This window comes from Eleginops maclovinus, chromosome 23, assembly GCF_036324505.1.
Source record: "Eleginops maclovinus isolate JMC-PN-2008 ecotype Puerto Natales chromosome 23, JC_Emac_rtc_rv5, whole genome shotgun sequence".
Lineage (NCBI taxonomy): Eukaryota > Metazoa > Chordata > Actinopteri > Perciformes > Eleginopidae > Eleginops > Eleginops maclovinus.
In genome coordinates, this window is record NC_086371.1 from 19,925,800 (window position 1) to 19,952,334 (window position 26,535).

The following is a 26,535-nucleotide window of genomic DNA, read 5'->3' on the forward strand; positions in this document are numbered from 1 at the left end:
AGCCTTAGTAGGCCAGTTCACCTCCAGATGTATCTATAATGGGATGCAGGAAGGTCTTCTGTCAAGATACGGTAGGAAGAAACTTACATCATATGGAGTAATAAAGTATTTTTGTGTTTGCTTTCTTCCCAGCATAATGGTATACATCATGTGTAATTTTGAAATTCTGACTAGAAGTTGTTATGTTTTTCAAATTTGTCTTACTCCTGATATAACAACCTGCCTTAATATACAACAATAACACAAACCAGAGGCTAAATAAAAATTTAAATAACACTCTGACTTTATTTTTAACAAAATCCATATGTTGACGTGTGTTTACAAGTAATCATACAAATTAGACAGTCAACCAATGTTACTTAATCATTTAATACATGTCATGTATTTCCAAATAGTATTGAGACCCACATCACTTACAATCAAGACATAGGGGCACAACTTTTTTTTCCCAAACATGCCACTACCAGCTAATAAAAAAACAACAGAATTAAATCTAAATGCACCAAGTCAATATTTACAAGGCAAATTCAATGTGCAGTGTAAATCTAAATATATCACTGGATTAGACTTTGCCTTAAAATAGGTGCAGTTCCTAAAAGCTGACAGCAGATGGCACATAAGAGCAGGTACATTTAAAGCATATTTTATCAAGCAAGTAAACAAAGGTAAACCAAAATAAAAGCAGCCATTGATTTACGGAACTGCACTTGTTTGTCATGTTTCAGTTGCATTTGGTTGTATGCAAACTTGGAGGTAAGAGGTGCAAAAAAATACATTGGAGTGTCACATTTCATTATTTTGCATGCGTGATTGCGTTCATTGCAGATAAGTATCGTCAGCCTCTGAAATCCTCAGCACCGGGGAGCTGAAGTTGGACGAGCAGGGATTTAAGTTCTGCGTGCTCAGATAACTCATCTTCTTGCCAACGTCCCCGCCTGATCCCTGCTCCAGACTGGCCTCCAGTGAGTCTAGCCCCTGAGGCTGGGTCCCAGGCAGAGGCACCAGGCCGTGCAGAAGGCTGTTCCCCAGGTTGGAGTGACATCGAGCCAAGTTGTCAGTCAGATGCTGCATGTACACCTCCTCCAGCTGTTTCTCCAGAAGCCCGTTCAGAACCGAGTTAGACATCGGCTCCAACCCTGACCCGGGCAGATCCATGCTGACGTCCACACTGGCCCCCATGACCAGATACCCCTGGTCCGGTATAGAGACATGATTGCCTTGTGGCCATTTTGGATTATGCCAGGAGTTGTCCTTGTGTTGGGGGATATTGCGTGTGTTGTGGGAGATGCGACCACTTTCGGCCACCTGCAGGTCTGGGTACTGCTCCAGGAGGCTACAGTCCTCTAAGCCCACTGTGAGGTCAGGGTCAAGGGTGAGGACCGGGGGACACCCAGGGATTGAGAGGCTTAGAGGACCTTGAGGCAACACTTTCAGGCCCTGGAATTGGTTGGGATCTAGTTCATCCTGGTTTAGAGCTGATCAAAGAAAGTAAAATGTTTATTCGGATATTCTTTGGAAGCCATAAACTGCCATATTTCAAGACATTACTTCCTCGGAATACCTGTTATAGCAAGTTCCTTTTTATGAGTATTTTTCTAGATGACAAGTTATATATCCTCATCTCTAAATTGTGTTCCCAAAATGATAGGTAAAAGGCAAAAGTTCAAATATTTCTATTTATTCAATTTCCCATGAAATTAGTTTAAATTAGTTTTCTCTAGATCACTTTTTATTTTCTTTATTATCTCAAAATAAAAAAAACGTAAGATAAACGCCTAGATCTATTACAACAAATCAATGAAACCTATTTTTTATCATGGCTAGAGATTATTTCAAGAAAATGATCCTGGAATCAGGGAAATAACATTTATTACTTTGAGATAAATACAATTAAAATAGACGTTTATGACTTCCATACATTTCAATGTAATGGTTTAGTTTGACTTATCTGCTATTTAGCATGAAAGCATTAGCAAGAATATATCTGACAAATGAAGGGCATTATAGTAAAAGGGAAGCGAGTAAAGTAGATCGTGCAAAGTTACCACCAGTACACCACTAACATTATAAAGTTACACTTAACAGTACATCAGACAGTTTGTATGTTTTTAATGAGGCTGTTTACCTGTTTCCACGGATTCTGCCTCTAGGTCTGTGGAGATCGACTCAGAGAGGATACAGCTTCTAAAGGGGTCCGTACAGGGAGTCTGTGATCTCTGTTTCTTGGAGTCAGACTTTCTCTCCTCCGTGTAAGGCAGCAATCGGAGGAAACTTTCAGCCAACATGACACAGAACGACAGTCCTCTTATTTTCTGTCTATTTCTATCCGCGTTTGCTCCTTATGGTCGTCAGTCTTAAGTACTAATGACAAATGTAATGTGCTTCTAGCTTGTTTCACTTCTGAAACTGAGAACTTGCCCCTCCACCCACATACTTCCTTTATTAATCTGTAACTGAAAATCAGAGGTTAAAGAAAGGAGAACAGTATACTATGGACTCTGAGAGAACATATTGTGAACAAACAGGCAGAAGTCAAACAGGCAGAAGTCAAAGTAACAACACAACATCTAAAAATACTCTAAAATTATGAGAGAGCCGGCCCAGTAAATGTGAGGACGTATCTATGCAGGCATTTCAAGTTTTCTAACTTATGACCCCAGTGACCTATATATTATAATGTATTACATTATCATATTGTTTATTCTGATGCGTGAATTGTAGCATTTTATAGTTGAAAAATGGTCAAGTTGGAGCTACTTTATGTAAACTAAAATAGCTTTTCCTACATTGGGGTTAAAGCCCTTTGAAGAGTGCATCTGGGGTGTCATTATATGATTCAAATAGTAGGGATAGAAGAAGAAATGTTTTTCTAAAAACAAAATAACAACTTTGCTTTTTTTGAAGGATATTGGGCAGTTTAAATTAAAACAGATGAGAAGTTAGGGAAGCAAATCCCTCTTACGCCTCAAACAGAAGCTGCCGTTTGCTGAAGGCCTTCTACAATTTGGTGAGAGATACTTTATTTACTCGTTCAGCGTTAAGGACATAGGGCTCCCGACTCAAAAGAAGAATCATGACTCGTGATTTTTACTCAGAAAGAATCTCAATAATCAACCATAAAGTCTAATTCACATACATAATATGAATTACAGATGAAGAAAAAGGGGCTGCAGTAGCTCCGTCTGCAGGGTCTTGGCCTGGTAACTAAAGGGTCGCCGGTTTAAGGCCAGATTGGATCAAAATACAGGACTCTGGTAGCTGGTAACTGGAGAGGGGCCAGTTTGGGTCTGGTCACTGTCGTTGAGCATGGCATCAAACCCCCAACTCCCGGGTGGCGGAACACTAGCAGCCTCTCCGCTCTACCACCTCTTCATGACTATAGGTCCTGTTTATTTGTATTTTGTATTACAGGGCCTATGTTTGTAATTGTAACTAACACTAGATTAGATCTGATGAGGATATGGGAAGAATAGGATGCTGAAGATCTGGATTTGATAAGAATGTGTGATGAGGTGTGGGTTTTGGATTAGCTCTCCTGGCACTGGATGTGGATGGGGTGGAGGCGGGGCGCAGCATAAGCACCTGAAATCACAGCTGACTGCAGGAGAGAGGAGAACCATTTTAAAGTTTTACTGCAGCGCTGGAGTTTGTGTTGAAATTTAATTGGTTAAAAGAGAACGCCCATTATGAGCTGATTAATACAGCTGCGGAGTGAATGAACGTTTCCCCAGTCTTCATGCTTGAACTTCTGCGCAGATTCATAAAGAGATCTTAAGTTGATTGTGACCATAATACCTGACCTAAACAAACATAGCACCTAAAATTGGGGGTGTAATAGTAATCTAATTGGCCAACTTTTGCGCTACCAGGACTGGTTAAAGTAAGCATAGTCATATTTGCATCTACAAAACCTGGATACAAAAACGTTAATAAATGCAATAAAAGGTGTAGTACCAATCTGGAATCCAGGCTTTGATATTTAAAAGTATTTTTTTGCAAATGGACAACCCAAAAAAGGTCAACATACATGAAGGATGCTCTAATACCATTTTGTTGTTGTATTGCAATTTTATTCTTAAATATTTGATTAGCTTATGTTAAGTATGAAATCACAAAAGTATAGTGGAGTTAAACCACACGTTGACTTGAAATGTGATGGAGCAGAAATAAAACATATTCAAATGGGGAAGTAATTTAAGAAATAGACAGACCTAAAAACTGCTGAGAAGTGCTTGAGTGGTTACATGAAATTCTGAAATGTTGCAACTAAAAAAAGAATGAACTCAATGATTGATGACTTCTTCAAAACAAATCCTACTTTCTCTCAATGTTTTGTCTTTCAGGAAAATTAAATCTGGCATCTCAAAATACTTGAATGCCAGCATGCAGTCAGCCCAAACTTGAAAGAAATCATTGTGTTACACAAAGGCAGATTTTATCTTACTGAACTGTCTGTCATTGTTAAAACTGATGTCATGACAACCACTAAAGAGTAACAAAAGTCAGGCTTTTCATTTGAAGTCTTATTTTTATTTTATTTTAGAGAACATAATGTAAAACAGGGATTACCAACACAAGGTAACACAGGATGCTAATAGCAGAACAAAAGCTACCCAACTCCCCTAAAAAAACATTACAACAAATTAAACAAAACAACTCAGCTTCACATCCTTCTGTTTATGCAGACTTGTAATTTTGGCATAATTCTCCAACATACATCACCTTGTAGAAAAAAGTCTGCTTTTAAAACAGCATTAAGACATTATAAAGTAAATAAAAAGAGAGATTAGGATTGTATAGGATCACTTTTACAGAAGGTCTGCAGGTTTGGCGATGATGTGATTGGCAGGAGCTTTTTCACTCAATGTCAACATCTACAATTTATTCTAATTATTCTAACTACTGAAATAACTAAGGAAATGTTTTATTGGTGATTTTTTGTTGGCCAAATGATGAATCTATGTTTTTGTTGTGTTTTGTGCATACATTTTGTTGTTTCTATGATGTGTTCTTAAAAAAGGAAGCTACATTTTAAGCTTATGGTTGATTGACATGTCATTAGGCCAATAGGCTTAGAGGGCTGAGTTAAACTGTAGGAAGCAGAGCGGTTTGTAGATACCCACAATGCTCTGCTTTAGTACCTCCTCTCACTACAGCTGATAAGGCACAGCTGAACACAGATTAATAGGAAAAACTGTAAAGTATATCAAAACGGTCCACATATGTATACGCTGATTTAAATGTTGCTTCTTCTTTTTTGTCCTGGATCAGTTTCCAGGTCTGGGTTCAGGTTTAGGTAGAAACAACGCAAAGCTGCTACTGCTGGGCTTTCTTTGCTAGAGCCTCGGCCTCCTGCAGAGAAAACAGAGGCAGAGACAGAGGGGGAAAAAGAAGAGCTGGTTATATTAAAATGGAGGATATTGGTTTATACATCCCCTGCCACGGCACAGAGGAAAACCCCCTCTGTTTCTATGGTAACTGGCACACCTCCCTGCAGTTCCTGTTGCGGCACAGAGGAGGCGCCAGCGTGAAGGACTGAGGAGGCCTGTCTGGGTGTAGGGATATCAGGAACAGATGTATTATGTAATATGTGTGTTTCTGTATGGACATTACACTGGGTTGGATAAATATATATTTAGGCCCGTAAGCCGGTGTTACAGGAAACATGGTTAGAGGAATGCGGTTCAAATAACGGACAGATATCAGTGCGTGTGTTTTTTTTTTCATAAGCTCACCTTGGAGCCCGGGGGAGCGGTCAGACCCAGAAAGGCATACACAGCGTTATCCTCTCTGGCATCGAAGAAGGCCTCGTAGTTCTGAGACAGAGGAAGACACGGAAAATAAGTTTTAATGCGCAACGATGAGCGGATGAACTCCAACCTGGGGAATGATAATGTGAAGCAGGCCTTGGATCAGCGCCTGAGGGCGACAATCTGGGCGGCAATGCATGAAGAACTCTTTGTGAGAATCAGTCGGGGTTGTGGTATTTGTCCAAGGAAAGGCCTCCGTCGTGGATCTGATAGGAGGGTATTGTCTTTGAGAATGTTAACCACGGTAAACAAGCAAACACATTCACCCGTTTACTGTTTAATTGCCTGCTGTCTCTTTCATTCTTGATTCCCTCACTCATTCTCATTCCTTTGTTTCACTCTCTTTGGCTCCCACACACATACCGGTACACACAAAAACAGATTTTTATAAAAGGGGCTGTTTTCTTGGTCAGTGACATTTTATAAAGCCCTGTCTGCAACTTCACTTACAGTCATCCAACTTCTGTCATTCTAATGGGAATAAAATATCATCCGCCAACACAGGAGAGAGGGCTGTGAAATTGCTTTTCTAGAGTTTTGTTAAAGAAAATACTTTGACATTTTGATAAAAACGCTTATTTGCTTAATTGTATTCTATTTCCAGGACTTGAAGCAGGGGAAACAGATCAACTGGCTCCGTCCAAACAATACAATATATATATTGAAAAGAATGTATGACTTGAAATTGGCGTTTTGGCCAGCGCCATAATCGGGGGTTTTTTATGTCCCCATCTTGTTTTTTGGGAAGTCTAGATCTTGTTTTTTGCACCCAGAAGTGACATCAAAATGCTACTGAACGTGATATTTTTAGATGACCAAAATGTTGGAAAATGTGGCAAAAGTATCATAGAAACATATTCCCAATAACCTTTTCACAAGCTAAGAATATGCTCATAAATTCCTCCAATTTTTGTAAGCAAAAAAAGCTTTGACAAATTTCAAATATCAGAAGGTGTTTATCCGAGTAATTTTTGCTGAAACTTATAAAAACAGTAAAGTTGTAGGCCATAAAAATAAAAGAAATCTGGGTGATAATTCCCGGAGGGTTACAAATAGCAATTTGATTTGCTTTATTGATTTATTGTTGGTATAAAATTGTTGATGAGTGCAGCTTTAAACATATTTAGTTTATAAAAACCCAGAATAATGATTTGTGTGTACTGAGAGTATGAGCTACAGTTTTGTGTGACCTATTAGACTAGTTCTGTAATTCATTATGTACAGTGTCTTTGTGCCTCACCCCGCAATATTTGCTCTCGTTAAATATCTGTGGAGGGAGAGGGTTCCCCGTGGCCGGCCTGGACTCCTCCGGAACATTCTCTCTCATCCACTTCCTGTTGCCCTCATTCGCCGCGATGTCACACTCCTCGAATTCGATCTTATTCGCTGCCAGGAAGCCCTTCACATCCTGCTGCTGCTTTTTAATCTGCGTGCGGGGGAGATGAGACAGGGGAAGTTGTCAGTTAGACGTGTGTTAACTTTCAGACTTATGAGGAAACATAAGGGCCTCTGCTGACCATACTGTCATCAGTCTGTTGCAAAAATGTGTGAAATGACAGTGGTCGCTTGCCGCTCTGTTACTAAGATACCACTCGTTTGCTGAGAAGTGAATGAAGTGATACAACCAGAGTATTGACGACGGAGAACTCGGGCAAGGCTAAGCAGGGCGCAAAGTATTTTATCTGCATGAAAAATGTAGTGAGGAGGATGGCAACTCCTTAGAGTAGACTGCTTTCATCCTGCTCACTTTATTGTAACAAAAACAACCATATCAAAAGCATTTGTAACTTGTTGCATTCTTGTAATTGTTTTAGAATAAAGTGAGCGTACCCACAAAGAAACACATTTCAGAGTAGGTGTCTTTCTCACTATCAAGGCTTTCATGTGCTTATTTTTGAAGGCTCCCCATTCTTACAAAGGCAGTTCTGTTGCATTGGCATAGCAGCTTATCTAACACGAAATATTTTAACCTGCGTGATGCAAAACCACACGCTTGGCATCTAAGAGGATGCAAAACACCAACGATATAACTGAACAGGAAGTAAAAAGGTATCAAGAATGACACGTTGACACTATATGGGTTCTCCCAAATACAGACAGTACACACCGTAAGGCAATTAAAAAAGCCACAGAATGGATAGAAATGCGTGCTTGTCTGGATGTGTTCTTCCTGCTTCTGCCTCTATCTTTATGGATTGTGTGTGTGTGTGTGTGTGTGTGTGTGTGTGTGTGTGTGTGTGTGTGTGTGTGTGTGTGTGTGTGTGTGTGTGTGTGTGTGTGTGTGTGTGTGTGTGTGTGTGTGTGTGTGTGTGTGTGTGTGTGTGTTATTAAGTGTATGAAACAGCAGTCCAATGAGATCTCAGTGGGTGTGTGTAACAGGGAGGATGGCCCTACAAGGCCACACGGAAGCAAGAGCTCCTCTGGGACTTGAGAGGAGGTAACTGGTCAAACACGAGCCAAATAAGGCCTGCTGCACGGAGACACACAACAACCAGCCTCAGCTGCACACACACACACACACTAGATCACACACCTAGAACCTCATGGTAAAAGCACAACAAGGTTCTTTGGTTAATAATCAATTTATTGTCTTGCTATCAGTCCAGACACCTCCACGTCACGGCTCGTCCTGTGAGGATAGACAGGTGGATGAGTCCATATTCAGCTGAAACAACACTAAAGCATGGAAATGAGGGAGCTGACATTGCTGGCAGATTAGTCGTAGTGCAGTTTGAATCATTTAGTTGCATTCCCTTGGCCAAAGTCCTAAAACAAGCTCTTTGCCCACCTGCTCTGGAAACCAGCGTGGGACGAAGCAACGGAGTAGAACGTCAAGAGTTCAGAATCACCTTCAATGGCTTTCTCTGAACACAGACAATCATCGCTTTTGACTTAACGTTAGCAGAGTACACATGACGCTGGTACCCAAAACAACAATAAACTGACTCAAAAGACAAGTTACGAATAACGGTTCCACTTTCTCCCTTTCCCTTCCTTTTTGTGCACTCTGAACATTGCCCTGGAAGCCTGCATTGTACTGTTGCCAAGTAAAATTAATTTGTAGGGTGAGCTGGCCTCATGCCATCTGCCCCTAACTGTAATTGCACAGTGAGAGTGCCCAGCTTTGCCCCCTACTCCCTTGTGAATGGCTCTCTGGTGTCTTTGGTTGAGCTCCTGGTGATTTTTAATATGGAAGAAGACAGGCTGCCACTGTCTTTGGGTGGAGTAATAAACAACTAATCTTCTCCTGTTGCCCTGTATTAGTCACTCCTTATCTGTGTTTCTGGAATGCTTGAAAATAAACTCCTCTGTATAAGATAGACAAGAGATGGAGGGAGAAGAGCCAGAGTTGTGTTTCCATTGACTTGTCAAGCAAATCTCAGGTGGACTTTTTAAATGTCACAAAAAAGACATTCAAATTCAGCATGTTTACAAAACTGTTTTGGAGCAAATAACCTAGGCTAAAGTGTATTTCCGTCAGAGGTTGCAATGATTTTAATGCACAACTGAAATCACTGATCAATCATGTTCATTCAATGTTGCATCTGAACTTATTTGGCGAAGATGTTTCTGTATCATGTTAAGCAAATCAACACTATTTTTTCAACATAGGTGGAAAATAACTCAAACAAGCTTAAAAATCACTTTTGAGGAAGTGTTTTACATTTTGACATCATCATAGGCATAGGATGTGGCCTCATGTTACTATTCACTCCATCCATTCTTCTCTCACAATACCTAAATGGCTTGCCCTGGTATGCAAATATATACTGATGTTGAGTACACTATGTTTCTTTGTTGTTGGATTTGTTTGTCATGTATCCGGCATAAACCCTTCTGTTTTTGTAGCCATGCTAGCTCCATGGCTCTGAGGAAGACAATGGTTGGTCAGTAGGCTACTTTGATCCAGAAATTCTCAACAACTGTAGATTGTCATTTCATTTAATATACAGTCCACAGAAAATAAATGAACAATTCCTCAAGAACTACCATGTTTTGTACAGCCATGCTAGCAGCTTTTTGAGGGCTGTGCAGGGGTGCTTTAAGCTAAATGCTAATATCAGCATGCTAACATGTTCACATGAAAGTGTTGCCAGGGGTAATTTCGAATCAAGTTTACTTTACTTCAAATCTTGATTGCCATACACAGATACAGAAATGAAATGCTTATTTCACTTCTCCCTAATATCAATTTTATCAGCGCTGCCCTGGCACTCTACTGCACATTCCAAAGAACATGTCCATGTACACACCGGTGCAGGGTTTCCCGCAGAAAATTAGTCAGTTAAGGTGGTGGGCTGTCCGGGGGGAGGGGGTTTTGCCGCCTAAAGGACGGACGGACGGGGAGAGAGAAGGCGAGCAGGGTGAGGTACGCCTGCTTCGTCGCATGAAGATGCCTGCAATTTTTGGTTTTTCCAATTCATGACACAGTTTTTTATTATTATTACTTTTTTAAATGCGTTCTGCAGAGAAGGGAGGCTGGCGTTGGCCACGGTTTGGAATGAGAGAAAACAGGACAGAGTAACACGACAAATATCGCTCATATATATATATTTTTTTTTATTTTGGAAGACCTTAGTTAAGGTGGCAGGCGTGCGTTAAGCTGTGAAGTGCTGCGGGAAACCCTGCGGTGGAAGAACTTGAGAAGCAACCATTAGACGATGGACTGTGTATAAAGTCTGAAAAGAGCAAAACTGCCTTTGGATATATTTAACAAAATGAGTGGTCATTAGCACACTAAAAGGGTTCTAAATTATTCAAGATCTGTTTACATTCACATTTTTTGCTTAATTTATTACCAACCCTAGGGGTGATATGTTTTCTGTTTGAGTCGTTAATTTGTTGGATTACAGAAAAACTATAGAAGAACCCACTATATTTGGTGGATCCAAATCACGGGTTCGATGAAAAAACTATTTTTCAATTGGCAGAGGTCTGCGCTCTCCTTGTGCCAAACTCCTTCTAGTGTCCAAAATATATTTACTACTCAAAATAATACGTAAGAATAAAGGAATATATATGGTTGCAGTTAAACAAATATATTGTTGCATGGATTTTTATCTTGACTCTAAGTAGGCAATCAAACCAAAAACCCAGATCTGAAGAGGAAATCTCCAACACACGCTCTTTGGTTTAAATTCCGCATTGTCATCATCATGTGAGCTGTGGCAGGGCCTTGAGATCAGATCCAAAGTTGATCAAACCCTGTATAAAGAGTAGAACTCTGGCTTTAACAGCTGCCAGACAATGGAAGGCATTGATTGGATGCACTGTATCTACAGCACAGGCTTAGATCAATACAGTGGAGACTGATTCAATCAGCTATGTCGACCATGGAATGGGGTCAATCCATGTGCAAATCACTTGCAGTAAACAAAAAGACACTTAAACCTCATTTGTCAGGCATTCTTTGCAGACTAAATGACTTGTTTTTTAATGGCATGGGCATGAGTGTCCAAGGTTTTAATGTAGGAAACATGACTTCAGGAAATATGAATCAACCCCAGGCAAGTGTGTTTTGTAGGGATAAAGGTTTTGTCTTGATTATATCAAGATCAACGCTCAGTGGAATTTTAGCAGCAACAGTAGCCTCCCAATCTAGAACTCAGTCAGCTTTACAACATTGTTACAAAAGAGCCGTACACTGTTGCTCTGGCTGGGTTTCCTTAACTGCTGCCTGAAAGAGCAACAACAGCAAAAGGCCAAAAAATAACACTTCACACAGACTAACAGACTCACTGTCTGACTAAAGCCTGACTTACAGGCCCTGGTGTCAAAAGTACAGTGGAAGAATAACAGTAAATCTTTTACAGAGTGCAGTAGACTTGGGCGTAAACAATGCTTTATAGCCATAAGAAGTTGTTACTGTTTCTTAGTACATTTATTGTGGCAATGAGGAAATTTGTGTTGCTGCGGCACATAAAGGGAAATGGGGCAGTAAATATGTTCTGGTGCTGGCAAATGTTTTTGGCTCTTTTCCATTAGTGCTCCACAGTTGAGATGCCCTGGTACAAGTGTGTATTTACATATGTGAATTTAAATCAAAATCCTAGTTTGTTATTCAAACATGGCCTCAATGTAACCTAAAGTCCTGTTTTAATTGCGTTTTACAGCTGTGCTCGGACTCACTAAAACTACCAGGTGCTTTTCTCTATTTCCTTTTTCCACTGGAGATAGAACGCTGTCATTATAGGTGGGGTGATCAGCTGATTGCTAAAGTGACGCAGCATTAAACTGCGGTGACGTTATTTCTACACACTAGCTAAATTCTATCATTTGGGATGTGAAAAATAAAAGTTGCATTCGCTTTTGGCAGTAGCTTAGCCAATTACAAGTTGCGGGTTTGTGCAGGATGTCCCGTGTTGCCCTGTTGATAGGTTTCTGACCAATCAGTGGTTTGCTCGTTATAACTCCTCCTTTTAATATCGGCTTAGCTAGCTTGGACCAGTTCTTATCCACAACTTTTGCTAACGGTAAACCAACCAAAGAAATTTGAGTTGATCAGCGTCAAACTGTTCCATGCAGTTCAAATGTGGCGTATGAAGCAGATAGCCTGACCTAATCTTTACAAAGCCATTGACGGTAACCCTAGAAGTCTCTCTGGAGAATTCACAGTGAGTCACAACACCATTTCTTCCTGTGGCTCAAACGTTCTGCTTCTCATTACTGGGTGGAAATACGATGATGTCGGCTCGCATTGAGTTTGCCTCCACATAAGACTAACACAGGTCAGAGGTCAGGAGAGCTAAGCTGGCAATAAGGGCTTTGCTTAAAGACATGATCCCACTCTTACTGCGACAAGTGGTGAAGCTCAAACAATCCGTTTTTTGTAGGTTTTTAGGTTGCTTGCATCGATCAGGAAAGTGTTGATTACACACATAACATACAACATAGTTAAGCTTGTGGTCTTTAGCTAAATAACATTATATCTTAAGGCATTTCCGGCAAATAATTCACGTGTTTCAATAATATGTTTATTAGAACCAGTATATAGTTTGAGTTTGGCGTCTAGGCTCGGGCCTCATCACTCAACATATTTACATAGAACATTGAGTGATGATTGGATAACTAACCCCCGAGCCCACAGGTGGAAGCTCGGGTGGCGGTGGGGCAGGCGAGCATCGCCAACGTGAACGCAGCAGCAGCAGCGAGGTGAACACATTAGCAGCGTGGAAACAGCAGTGGCGGCAGCAGCATTAGCGAGGCAGAGGTAGGCAGATCCAACAGCTTAAATAAAGCGCCAGATTTAGGAGACTATGTTTGGTTGGTTGCAAGAATGACGAGGGGCGTTATGAGCGAATGATATCATTGGTGCTCGAGTTGACTGTCTGAACTAGCTTGCAGGCTTCGCCCCATTTTTGTTATATTCTTTCCTCAAAATACAGCATCAAAGCTTCACAAACATAGCATTCAAGGACTATGAAATTGAACCGACCTAATATATTAACCATTCATGCAAATGGGAAATGTTGAGGTGCAATCATGTTGACAGAACTCTTCTATCTTCTGTAATTTCCCTGCTGCACTTCTGTCTATCTAACCTTTGTGCATTCCACATCCTCATCGAAACTGCTTTGGTTGTCTTATATTAGAAATTGAATCCATTAAACCTTAAAAACGTGATGCTCACCCACCTTATCACTACATAGAAGCACTTCTGATCCATTTTGGCTGTTATATGGATTCTCTTCTGCTCAAAATCAATACCAAAAATGGATAAAAATATAAACTGACATTGAACAGAACTTTATATCTTCGGAATATATCGGCCTGAATAATGCTGACTTTTTTTAGCTTGTCAAGCGCTAAATCTGATACTTCCCTCTGGCTAATTTTACACTGTGTCTCTCTGTGACCTGCAATCGTTTCCTCAGTGGAGCGAACGCTTTGAATGTGGCTTTTTGAAATACTCCTACTTGTCTGTCGGTTTTGACTCTTGTTTCATTCAGATGCTAAACTACATTGGAGTGATTCACATTTCAGCAGCCACTGGTAGATAGTGGAATGCAATCACATTGTTTTGCTTTTTTGCTAGTCTGAATGTCTCACTGATGGACCATATCCAAAACAGACATTCCATTGAGAGAGATAATAACATAAAGACTGTAAATCAGACATGGAGTAGGTCAAATAAACTCTTCAATGTGATAGCATATCCTATATCTATGTTTGTTCTAAGAAATACGTCATCACAGCCGAGTAAATCAATACAAAACGGATATTTTGATGGCACTTTACTTTAATCAGTAATGCTATTGTTATTTTTCCAACTCTAAAAGAAGATTAGGAATGGGGATGATGGTATGAGTATACGTGGGTCTCTTCATCTTTTACAAGGACATAAATGTGTCCAGTTGTTCTAGAAGACTCTACTTAATACAGATCAATGAGAGGTAATGCAGACAGGCTCCATCCCAGTGATGCATCTCTGAGACCGCTCTGGCTTTACAGTAAGCTGTGGTCCTGTAAGGCTGCTGCTGAACTTTTGCAAATGTCATTTACTGTAACAGCAATAAAGTCACTCAGAGCCATCCAACTGAAAACTGGCTTCATGCTTGATTACTTCCTCTGAATGTGAGCTGCAAAGACAAGCTGCTCAATGAGGGTAAATCATCCTGAATGTGACCTCACAGCACTTTTAATTTTGCACTATGAAGCACTTTTATATCAGTTTGGATTTTGACAATCACTAGTCATTTTGCTGATTAAGATAAGAAATGTTGCATTAGCTTGGAAAAACAGTGCAAGAATAGACAGAAAGCATGCACTATTATAGTAGGATAATGCAATTTACTAAACTTTTATCGTAGTAAATAGCAAATTCCTACAAACCAAGACCTCCAACAAGTCCTAAATAGAGCTTGAGTGTCCTGGGCTGCAGCTGCATGTTTTAAAAAGGGAGTCTGGGGAATTGCATCACCATCATTCCTCTCCACTCTAGAATAAACTTGCAATATTGAAGCTGATGGGGATGCAGGACAGTGAATGCAACATATAAGTATACAGTATGTCCTTCTATCACTCACATAGACTGTTAACCAACCTATCCTGGTATCAGGGGACAGGACCTACTAAGTACATTTACGGATTTTGAATTGCATGCCTTTCCTGTTTGTCAGCATGCAGTGCTTTTAGCTGCAAAAACACAAAAGTGTGAATTGCGGAAACCCTGTGACAAACAGTGAGAAGTGTTCTCTATTCAGTTAACAGCATCAAACTTCCTCTTTGTCTCTTTCTCTGTGACAAAGTTAAGGAGTGGAAAAGGGAGAGAGGTGGAAAGCCCATATGTGTCCGAAGTTTTGCAGCATGAGGAGTCAGACCACTCCAGATAGAGAGAATGACAGCTGCAAGGACATTGGTAAGAAAGTATAATAACACTTTAGCTGCCTTTTTTATTTCTAGCATGCACTGAATGCCGCAGGTGAATCCAGCTAAAACATCACATTTATCAAAGCAATGCTAGTATTATAATCCCTTACCGAAGTGGATCCGGAGGACGATGCTATGTACACTTTGATCACCATGGTAAATCCCTGGTGCTGCTGACACGAGTCCGGTTAGCAGCGGTTGGTTGCTCCTGCTCCTTGCAGACACTTTGCACACGGATTGATCGACAGCGGGGACAAAATAATAACAAAACAAACTTCCCAGTGTGAATGCTGTGTGTCTGATGAAGGCAGCGCAGGCTATCTGCGCAAATGCTCCTGATCTCGGCACTGGATGGAGATTCGCATTCCTCCTCCGCCTCTACTGTGCCTACCCGCCCCTTCTAGTCTCTCTCTCTCTCTCTCTCTCTCTCTCTCTCTGGAGCTAGAACACACACTCCGAGACACGTTCACGTACACACACAGGGGGGGCGATGGGCCTATCATGATGGCAAGACAACAGGGTTATATTGTCTGAATATTTCAGCACCGACCCCATTGTCTGCAGCCAGGCTTTATCGGCTATTGTCCCTTTTTTTTAACCGTGCACAAATGCCCTTTTGCACGTGTTCTAATAAATAGTGATAATAAGTGGATGTTATGTTAATAAAAACATAAAATCTGCTGTGATTTCGAACACTTTTGGGGTGTTTTTGTGTAGCAGCACAGCCTCTTTACGGTCCTTCTAGAGCAGCCATAACATTAGACGGACTTTGTGGGCCCCCTGCAGGCGTCACGGGCAGACGTCGCGAGGCATTTCTCTGAAACGAATTTAGGAAAGCCGACTGACAAACAAAAAAAATGTGTCGAAGAGGAGTGGGCGCCATATTGGACTCAAACACCAAGTGAATTTGAGGTGAATTTTCTCCTCGCTGACCGCAGCATATGTGAGGTCTAGTTTTAAAATAAGCCAGCGGGGATGAATGGCTTACACTGGGGCATGTTGCATGCCGAGAGGGCCTGTATGGCGGGGCGGACAGGGACCCGGCCTTTTCTCTTACTGTATTTGAACACACTCGTATGGAGGCAATATGTCTTTTCATTCTTGCAGGCTTCCTCCCTTCTTTCCCTGCAAGAAGCCATTCGCGCAGACCTCAGAACATCACCGGCTCCAAAATTCCAAGTGTTCTGCAGCCCCGAATGGCGTCAGCTGATTGGCTGAGGGCCTATCAATCATGCCCTTAGCCGCACCCCTCCCCCCATTCAACCACTCGCCTCTCTGTTCCAGTGTGTTTACTACACTGCCGAGCATAAGGGAGACACTCGTCTTCACATCCACTGAACCCACTGAGAAAAACAGTTTTTAGTTGTATTTGTAAGAAAACCTCCAAGAGATCAACATGCCCAAGAGAAAGGTACGTATTCTGAAAATAATAAAAATAGTTTGAGGGGGATATCGGCTCTTAAGGCATTGCAAACGATTATGAAGACATCCCTCTGAGACATTACTTAATTATAACGTAATGTATATCCGTTTTTGCTCGCTGGTAATTTTTGCCTATTTTCTAGATATAATGTACATTTTTTATGCGTTAGAATGAATATTTTCCCGCTCGGACCCGGCCTTTAAAATGCGTTTTCTCGCCAGAGCCGCTGTCCTTTGGGGAGTCAGAAGTCTCTTTCGGTCTCCATGCAGTTAAAGCACAAGCAGCAGCCATGCTTTGCAGCTCTTGTCCACCTTCGTCGCCGACCTACCGAGAACAAACGCTTCACTTATCGCCAATTCACCACCAAACCGGCGAAAAGTGGCACCAGAAAATGCTTTAGTGCCTTTACTTTGCATTTTGGCCGCAAAAACAAACACTCGCCGTCGCGTTTCGATAAAAATGTATATTTTCTCTCTTTGTTCATAGTCCCAAATGGCTGCAATGGCGTGGCTCTGTCGCGAGAGGGCGCGCGTGAGCCGCGAGCAGGTCCCTCCCCCTTCTCAAAGACTCCCGCGCCAGCTTTCAAATCTAGGCTTCATGCATTGAATGAGAGAAAGAGATGGGGGAGAGAAAGGAAGAAGCAGGGCCTGGGCCCTCAAAATATGGCTCAATAGTCTCACATGGCTGAGTACTCATAGCATATTACTGAAATCATGCAGTACCTCAACATTTATGGGCTGTAAGCCTTTAAAATGACCTATATTTGACATAAAAATGTGTTTTCGCATGAAACCAAAAAGTTTTTTCGGGAGGTCTGTAATTATCCGTAATATGCGCCTAAAGTCTCTAACAACTGTTTCTTGTCAGTATAAACACCATTTGTTCTCAAAATAATGCTATTGAATTTGTATTTTACTTTAACCTGTTGTATTTTTGTTTTTCAGCCACAGGTAACAGAAGGAGGCGAGAGGGATGAGGTAAGAAGGGGTGCACCTGAGTAAAACCTCATACATGTGATTTAAAGTAGATTTTTAAATTAATATTAGTTAAATGGGAGGGCATTATCAGGAACAAAGCACTAATATTTAATTTAAATGTGTGTTTCCTTAATACAGTCAAAATCACAATAAAAGAGCCATAATAACAGTCTTTGTTTTGTTTCAGCCTCAGAGGAGATCAGCTCGGCTATCAGCGGTAAGAAGGCACTCATACAAAGTCAACTAACTCATTTACATGAACAAATTCAGTTAGAAAACATGGTATTAAAGGAAAATGCTTAAAATCAGAAAACATTTGTATATTTGGTTGGATAGAGCAATATTTTTGCCTTAAAATAATTAAATACATCTAAACAATGGCTTCTCTTTTTAACATGTAATCCAATTTGATTCCTAGCCATACAAAAATTAAAAAACATCAGATTTTTTTCATAATCAAGCCTAAGAATTACTCACAATTATGTAAGTTGTGAATTTGGTATTAATAAAGTTATCAGGAGTACGGTAAAGCTCAAATAATGCTTTATTATACAAATTAAACATAATTTAGGACGTTATTTTGGTAGTAAAACCTATATGGCTATTACAGTACACACTAAACCCCAATATTGTATGTAATCCTCAGACTTACTACTTTTATGATCTTGACAGTGTCTAAGTTCCCTAATAATAATTATCACATGTTTTATAACATGTTGCATTGTTGGAGGAGACCTAAGTTTTTCATTGCCATAACTAGCTACTATGCATCTGGCAATAAAAACCCTTGAGCCTTGAACCTTGAGATGCAGCAAAAATAATGGATCTTAAAGGGAACCATGTGAGAAAGAGACAAGCTTCCATAACAAGCAATCAATCAGGCGAATGTTAGGATCAGTCATATTATTGTAAAAACAGTGTCTGTATTAAACGGGAATATTTTAAACCTATATTCATTATCATACCCAAAAGTTAAGTGTCATGGTAGCCTAAGTGTTCTAGTATCTTTAAAAAAAAACAAAGAATGTGTAGCCATTACTTGATCCCTTTTCCTTTCTTCTCCACCACAGAGACCGAACGCTCCCCAGCCGGAACCAAAGGTCAAGAAGGCAGCAAAGGTAAGAGATGCTCAGCCTTGATCCTGAATGAACATGTATAAAAAAAGAAAGGAGACACAGGTAGTGTAAATATATGAAGGAATATCCAGCCTGCTAACCTTGTGTCTTGTGTTGCCCCCGCAGAAAGAAAAGGCTGTGAACGATAAGAAGGAGGACAAGAAGACCAAGAAGGCGAAGGAGAACGCAGAGGCCGAGGCAAACGAGGAAAACCACTCTGAGAACGGAGACGCCAAGACCAACGAGGTAGGTGGACTCCAAACCAAAACATCCATTAGTTTATACGGACACTTACAGTAACCATTAGAAATGGCTCAAAGTTTTAAACTCTGCTCTGTCTTACAGGAGGAGGCAGCTCCTGAGGAGGCCAAGGAGGAGGCCAAGTCCGAGTAGCACCACTGCCCAATCTTCTCCTCCTCTACAAGCCCCCCCTCTCCTATCCCCTGAACCCCCCCCAGCCAGCCAGCCAGCCCCCCCAAGTCTCTCACACGGTTTCCCTCCAAGGCGTATTGTTAACAGAGGAATATTTTTATCAATGATTTTATAAGTATCCGTACAGATTTTTAGCACAAAAAGCAAAGCTGATTATGGAGCGCCTTGCAGATTTGCAGTGGTCATATCAAGTGTCTGCAAGCAAGATGAACACACTAAAATCTTTTTTAAATGGCATTTCATGATTGTTGAAGGCTTGTTTGGTGTAGAAAGTGCGTCCCTGCCGGATTGGCTATGTCGTGAGTTGTGTATTCCTGTGTTTCTCCTCCCTCTCCCGCTCTGTCCTCACCCTCCCTTTTCTCCCGCCACAGATTAGACCTTCCTCCCTCTACAGTTCAACCTTTTATCCATGTTTTATTAACGGTCAGCCATGTTAAAGTGGGTGATTCTTTTAGACCTCTAAATGTGCAGTGAGTTCCCTTTTGCTTCTGTCTCTTGTTTTTTTTTTTTGTTGTTTTTTTTTCATTGAAATCGTGTTTAAAAAAAAAAAAGCGTGTTGAAGCGTGTTGTCCATAAGAAAGAGGAAGACGAACATGTGAAACATTCCGGGAACAGCGATGGCCTCCGACCTGTCTCCTAGACGACCCTGCGTGCGGAAACAGCTCCTGCTCCATCCACGCTGTCATGTCAGCTTTTCTAAAACACTCTGGTTTTTTTAAACGATCAAATTTGGAAACCCTCTCTGACAAAATGCAGGTGTCTGGTCCCTCTCTTATGTTCTGAAATTCTCTTAATAAAAACGAGTCCTGGGAATTTTCCTCGATTCTGTGTCCTGAGTTCCTTTCTTCAAAAGATTCAAAGCGATACAAGTTTACGTTTCAAAATTAACACAATATAGGCAGTAAAAAAGGTTTCTTTGTAACCCTCAACTTAAGGGTCTTATTTAAACTCCTGTGATTTGTAGTTGAATGTAGCATCTAAAAATTCATTTGTAATACTACATTGTAGCTTTAAACTTGCACTTGTAGTTCTATGTTCATGCAATCCATTATTAACCACATGTAAGAGCTTTCCAGTGTTAATCTTCATGCAGAGATCTTTTAATACATACAAGACATAAAACAGGATTCAGACGGCAGCTGTGACCTGACAAAATGATACATGCTTGCACTGCAATGTAACTGTAGACCACGTATACTTTGACACAGCTGCAGCGGGATACAGATTCTTAAACTGAGGCGTTTTGCTTTGTCTAATTTAACAGTGGACGTTGTTGATCCTCCAAACTTGCTGTAGGTGTAGCTGAGGATTTAAACGACCAGGATTTGCCACACAAATATGTTGCTACAGATCCATGAAGAAGGCAGGTCAGGAAGATGTCAATGTTGGGACACTATTCTAAGTCATACGTGTCCTGTTGGGGCACTTTGCTTCCCCTTTCTCCCCCCTAAAAGAATGATTCACCTTTGATGTGAATCATAGAAATAACCAAGAAATAAGGCCTCAACTGAAGCCTGTTCCTTTTATGTGAGAGAAAGTTGAAGTGCAGAGGCCTCCACCCACTGAAGTGCACTATCTTTCCTCTTAATTCCCCTTTAGGCACTACACGTTCTCCTTTAACTCTACATGAACTCAAGCATGAGAACTGCCTTGACCCACATTCACTTCACACAAAATATCACCAATCTATTCAGCGGCTTCACTTAAAGAGAGCTCCACATTTAGTTCACAAAGCTGCATGCATTTGCTCGTGTTAGAAGCCTGGCAGGCAGAAGCAGACATGAGAAAATGTCTGTCTGAATGAATAGGTGTACTTTTTAAAAAAAATTCTGAGCTTTGTGTCCACTCCGGCATTGACAGTGTTGAACATGGATGGTTAATGCATGTTTTATTTGCCACAAATTCAATTAATATGTGTTAAAATATGCAAGGGAAGATATTTTTTGAATATAAAGTGCACACGTTTTGCAATGCCTTCTATAATGTTAGTAAACATATTAAATTAGCTGTATATCAGACACACAGGAGCAGGCCTTTTTGTTAAAAACGAGCACTTGTTATTGTTTTGTTAGCTATGAATCACGGCCGTCATTTTCCATAGAATATGTCGCAATTGTGTTTGTCTTCCGCTATATCTGTGCAGCAGTAGCAGCCCCCCTGACCTGCATTGTCATGGCCGAGCGACGGGCTCCATTTTGTCGATATATTTTGGTTGTTTATGCAGAGCGTTATTGCACCGCCCCGACGCTAGATGGCAGCCTTGCCTTACATTTACTCCTGCAAACACAGAGGAGTTATTGCTTATTAGATTACATTTTATTAACTAATAAATTCATAGTTTAAATACTTCTCCCACGGCCTATAATATCTCAATACATACATGATACAGTGGTAATTTGGCATGGTATAACCACAACGAAATACTGTTGTGCTAAAAAAAACAATACATGTAAACGAATAACTCAGGCAGAAAACTATTTTTGGGGGGGGAAAGCAGCTGTGTAATTGGCTGGTATAGAAAGACTGTATGTACTAAAGTCATTTACAAGACCATAATAAATAGTGACATGAACTACTAGTAAAAAAACTACATTAACTCAAGTACTGGAGTACAATTTTCCACTCCACTACATTTTAGAAGCCAACATTGTACTCCACTACATTTATTTGACAGCTTTTGTTAATAGTTACTTTTACGGTTATTATTAGCTAATACAAAATATAAATTAAGTACTAAATAAACTTTGACACATATTTATAGGTTAAGATATCAAGTAGCAGTATATCAAGTTATTAAAATTAGCTTTACATGTACCAGTTGTAATTAAAACACAAGAATAATCATAATAGTAACCAAGTAACTCAATATATACGATTCTGAAATGGGCCATCACGAATAAGGAGTACTTTTACTTTTGGTACTTTAAGTACATTTGAATAACGATACTTTTATACTTTTACTTCAGTAATATTTTGAATGTAGGACTTTTACTTGTATCAAAGTACTTTTAAAATGTGATATTGCTACGTTTACCTCAGTAACAAATCTGAGTACTTCTTTCACCACTAAATAAAACATGTTCTTGCATGTTCTCTCAGTAGAAGGAGAAGCCTCGATAAAAGCCAGACACTCCCATGGCACGTGCTTAGTCTGTAATTTGATTTATTCAGACCTACCACAATGGACACTGGATTTTTTTTGCCGTCTGCATGTATTATTATGTATTGGGATTTTTATTTGTGTACTATGTACCTTATGTGACGTTTTGTATGTAGTTTTTGTATTGTAATCTTGTTCAAACTATATAAATAACGTTTTCTAAAAAGCAGTGGGTACTTATTTTCTCTTGCCTTGAGGCAGCAAAGTGAACAGGCCGTGGCTGGGGGGTGTATTAAGAATCAATAAATAGGAGACAGATCACAGGATTTATTTTGAAAAGAAACTTCAAAATGATACATTCAGGCTTTCAACAACATTCAACTAGAAAGCACATTTTCAAGCTACAATGTCAGCATCCTCATGTGTGACATCTATTGATAAATGGAAATGTGTTATTGATCAGAGAGAAAGTTTTCTGATCTCAGACTCTTTGTCTTCCGTGCCACCCCTCATCTCTGATATTCCTCCTCTCCTACACACTCATTGATCCGACCATTCCTGCTGTCTCCTGTGATCAGCCCTCTGACTCATTAACAGCTTTGAGACTAAGAGACAGACACGCAGCCCCCCTATCCCCTCCAGGTTTATGCGAGCATCATAGAGCTAATTATTTCAATATTATTATATCTTTGTCTGTTCATGCTTGGCTGCCTGTCTGTCTGAACGGCATGTCTGTCTGACCATCTGCCAGTCACTTTTCACTGTCTGGTAATCACAAAGGCAGTGTTGAACCCCCCCCCCCCCCCCTTAGAGTGCACTCTCATTCTGTCCTTTCTGACTCTCTGATGGGTTATCATATATGACTAAAATAGCACATTTTCCCTTTTTAAACATGCGCATATCCTATTCTGTCATCCCACGCACTTCCATCCCCCCTGTCTCCTCCCCACACTCATCCATTCACAAACCGGCGTCCACATCACTCCGGCACGCAGAGGTGGAGTGTGTGCTGGTGTGTGAGCTGCTGTGTGTTGGTGTTGGTGGTGGTCTGTGGCATGAAGAGGGGGATGGTGGTGGGGATTCTCTGCATAAAAAGATGACCTTTCACGAGGAAGTGATTTAAATGATGTCCTGTCGTCACCAGGGATACCAGTGTGCGACTGAGCATTGGTTTTGAAAAAAGAAGGATGTCACAATTTTGGACATGCTTAGACAAGTTCTCAACTGGTCTACTGAAAAGACTGAAACGTTGACTTTAATTAAATGTATCATGTCAACAGATTTTAATTAAGGTTAGTTGAAAGCAAGAATATTACGTTTAAATAAAAAATATTAGGTTCAACTTAATATTATTGCTTTCAACTAACCTAATAAAGTTGTGTGAAATTTGTTGACATAATACATTTAATTAAAGTCAATGTTTCTGTTTGTTCAGTGTACACATTGTTGTGTGTGACATTATAAGCCTAAGTCAATTGTCCTCCCATCCTCAGTGATGCTTGAAGTGACCAGATGTTGCGTGGCAAGGCTCTGCACTCTGAGAGAGGATGTTGCTGTCTGGCTGCCTTAAATTGTTTGTGTTGTTCGACAGTGTTGTTTATCTGCGAGGCTGGCTGCACCCTACGGGGGTGGGATGTACAAGAGCAAGTGAATGGGAAGAAGCAGGGTGAGAAGGAGAGAAAGAGAAAGTACCGGGAGGTGAGGAGAGGGGGTGGGGGTGGGGGGAGAGCTGGATGCAGATGGGGATCTATTCTCTCCAGCGCACGCATACAAGATGGAAATGAGTGGGCGTCTGTGACGTCAATCAGTGTAGATAGACACACACACACACACACACACACACACACACACACACACACACACACACACACACACACACACACACACACACACACACACACACACACACACACAGCGAGACACTCCCCTCCTCCACCGGTCCCATGCTAATACATGCTTCAGTGCAAACAGCAGCAGTGCTGTACACAGATCACACACATAAACACCAGCACACAAAAACACCCCCTCCCCTCACCCCCCCCCCCCCCACCACATACACACATTAGGCATACAGAGAAACGCAGACACACTCTGACCTGGCTGATGATTTCAGGCTCTCATTTCTTTCATTCATAAGAACAAAGTGAAATGTGTGCTAGAGTGAATGATTAGAGAATGTTGATAGAAAAGTTTTTCTCAGAGGTGGAAGATGTACTCAAATGTGTACTTTACTGATACGATACCCTTCAAGTAAAATCAGCACAAGGAGCGTGACAGAATCTTACACGTAGTCTTTCATTCAAAATCATACATAAGCAAATCAAAATATACTCTAGAAATATGGTTAGGGAGGTAAGACAAGTTTTGTTGGTTATAATCAGTATCTTATTAGATTGTGAATATTAATGCAGCAATCTTGAAATTGTTGTATTGGTTGATATTGCTCTATGCAATGAAGTACTTTATAATCCAGTTGTTCTACACAAGATCCTTTTGGGTGTTGTGAGATACTTAATATGGCAGAAAAGAAGTCAGTTCCTCTACTCAAATGTGTACAAGTCTTTTTGAGTATTTGACCTTTTTTATGAAACATTGGCTAAGTACCCAAGAGGCAATCAGATAAGTTTAAAGAGGAGATTCAATTTTGGTTGAACTGCTCACAACTATACAGCTCTGGAAAAGACCACTCCAAATTTTTCTTAAATCTTTGTCTCTACATGTATAGCAATCATTCCAGTGTCTTTTCAACACAGAGAAAAATTGTCAGTAGTTTATAGAATACAATACAAAATAATAATAATAATTTAACTCAAAGACATACCTACAAATAATAAAACAAGAGAAAATGATAATGCTGAAGTGGTCTCTTACATTTTTCTGGGGCTTTATGTATAATACACAGAGATCCAAACTGAAGTCTAGGTTGCAGGCCTTAAGGTTAGGAACCACCGGTTTAATCTTCACTATTGCAATGTATTGTATGAGTAATAATTGTACATCTTACGCTAGGTTTTTCATGTCAATGTTTTGTCTTTAAAGCAACTCATGTCAACAATCAGATAAATGTAATGCGGTACAATGTCTCCCTTTGAAGTCACATGATATATACTTAAATAAAAGGTTCTTCAGTATAGCACTATTTAAGTATATCTACTTTTCTCCCACTGTTACCACTTGATTAAAGGTTTATTGCAGCAATTTATTTTAGCAACTTTGAGCAATTTTAGCATTGGATTTGAGCAAATCTTATGATTTTGGGCTTGAGAAGTCAAAATCAAAGCAACTGATGCTGAGATGTTCTGACTTTTAGTTATGGGTCTGGCACTGTAACACTGGATCCTACTTTTGATTTGAACCTACATGGTTAACATCAACATCTCCAGCAATGCCAACAGCTAAAGTTTATAATGCGGACTTCATGACAGAAAATCGGAAGTCTCAAGCCAAGAAAACTTTGATCATTTTCATAAAAGCTCAGTAGTTCATGGGAAATAATGTCATTTTCTATATAAACGTGATGGAATGCCAATTTAAAACAATAACCTTCACTTTATTCAGAGCTTATTAACCTTAACCAGGCAGAAAGTGGCCCATGGGCTGCTGTGTGTAGTCAAATAATTGGTATTCTTCTAACTTTTTTTGTAAACCTGCCTTCATGTTCGCCTGATTGATTGCTTGTTATGGAAGCTTGTCTCTTTCTCACATGGTTCCCTTTAAGATCCATTATTTTTGCTGCATCTCAAGGTTCAAGGCTCAAGGGTTTTTATTGCCAGATGCATAGTAGCTAGTTATGGCAATGAAAAACTTAGGTCTCCTCCAACAATGCAACATGTTATAAAACATGTGATAAAAGGACATAAGACAAAATAATCAAATGAAAAAAAGGTGTCTGTGACCCACATGTTCTTTGATACCAAGAGACAGACAGGAAGCACATACTCGTGTACCCGTATGATCTGCTTCAATGCTCAATTTCTTTTGATGCAAGACGAGTTAAAGTTATGGTGATATAATTTTAGTCTGAAAATAGCACAGTTGTGTTGAGTGGAATAACAGAGTGATTTGATCGACAGGTTCAATCCCTCAAGGTTTACTGAATCAGGCTCCATGTACGGCGTGCATTTGGCAAGTTCGCCTTTAAGAAACCATCCATCCATGTCACTGATTCGTGACGACACAGACTTCTATCTAGAGAAATGAAAAACTATTTTTGAAACACTCCTCCCTGCCTTCCAAGTTTTGCTGTTTTCGGATAAAATAAGAGTGCATCAATTACAAAGTGGAGGCAGTGTGTGTATTTCTGATGAGG

General features: G+C 40.3%; 3 protein-coding genes across 4 annotated transcripts; 1 reads left to right on the forward strand and 2 right to left on the reverse strand.

The window, feature by feature from the left end:
• Nucleotides 1-259: 259 nt before the first annotated feature.
• On the reverse strand, nt 260-2,412 carry si:dkey-237j10.2 (uncharacterized protein LOC568721 homolog). The gene is made up of 2 exons (XM_063875862.1): nt 2,126-2,412; nt 260-1,475 (listed from the first exon to the last, which is right to left on the reverse strand). The coding sequence occupies exons 1-2, from the start codon at nt 2,283-2,285 to the stop codon at nt 817-819; spliced, it is 819 nt and encodes a 272-aa protein (XP_063731932.1). The 5' UTR covers nt 2,286-2,412; the 3' UTR covers nt 260-816.
• A 2,096-nt stretch (nt 2,413-4,508) lies between these two features.
• sh3bgrl (SH3 domain binding glutamate-rich protein like) lies at nt 4,509-15,563 on the reverse strand. 2 transcript variants are annotated; one of them, XM_063876258.1, is made up of 4 exons: nt 15,290-15,550; nt 7,051-7,236; nt 5,736-5,816; nt 4,509-5,352 (listed from the first exon to the last, which is right to left on the reverse strand). In XM_063876258.1, the coding sequence occupies exons 1-4, from the start codon at nt 15,332-15,334 to the stop codon at nt 5,317-5,319; spliced, it is 348 nt and encodes a 115-aa protein (XP_063732328.1). In that variant the 5' UTR covers nt 15,335-15,550; the 3' UTR covers nt 4,509-5,316. The 2 variants fall into 2 exon arrangements, with proteins under 2 accessions (XP_063732328.1, XP_063732329.1); XM_063876259.1 differs by lacking the exon at nt 4,509-5,352 and having other exon boundaries at nt 5,808-6,016; nt 15,290-15,563.
• Nucleotides 15,564-16,425: 862 nt separating this feature from the next.
• On the forward strand, nt 16,426-19,949 carry hmgn6 (high mobility group nucleosome binding domain 6). The gene is made up of 6 exons (XM_063876260.1): nt 16,426-16,590; nt 17,547-17,579; nt 17,767-17,796; nt 18,650-18,697; nt 18,821-18,940; nt 19,040-19,949. Exons 1-6 carry the CDS (start codon nt 16,576-16,578, stop codon nt 19,085-19,087), a joined length of 294 nt encoding a protein of 97 aa, XP_063732330.1. The 5' UTR covers nt 16,426-16,575; the 3' UTR covers nt 19,088-19,949.
• Nucleotides 19,950-26,535: the final 6,586 nt, after the last annotated feature.

Bases quoted from the DNA above. Each gene is read 5' to 3' on its own strand.
- sh3bgrl (XM_063876258.1), bottom strand. From the start codon at position 15,334: ATGGTGATCAAAGTGTACATAGCATCGTCCTCCGGATCCACTTCG. The intron at 5,817-7,050 runs GTGAGGCACAAA...CCTCTGTCTCAG, and splicing joins ACGAGAGCAAATATTGCGGG to AACTACGAGGCCTTCTTCGA. The intron at 5,353-5,735 runs GTGAGCTTATGA...TTTTCTCTGCAG, and splicing joins CCGCTCCCCCGGGCTCCAAG to GAGGCCGAGGCTCTAGCAAA.
- si:dkey-237j10.2 (XM_063875862.1), bottom strand. From the start codon at position 2,285: ATGTTGGCTGAAAGTTTCCTCCGATTGCTGCCTTACACGGAGGAGAGA. The intron at 1,476-2,125 runs GTAAACAGCCTC...TTCTTTGATCAG, and splicing joins GGCAGAATCCGTGGAAACAG to CTCTAAACCAGGATGAACTA.
- hmgn6 (XM_063876260.1), top strand. The intron at 17,797-18,649 runs GTAAGAAGGCAC...TCTCCACCACAG, and splicing joins GATCAGCTCGGCTATCAGCG to AGACCGAACGCTCCCCAGCC. The intron at 18,698-18,820 runs GTAAGAGATGCT...TTGCCCCCGCAG, and splicing joins AGGTCAAGAAGGCAGCAAAG to AAAGAAAAGGCTGTGAACGA.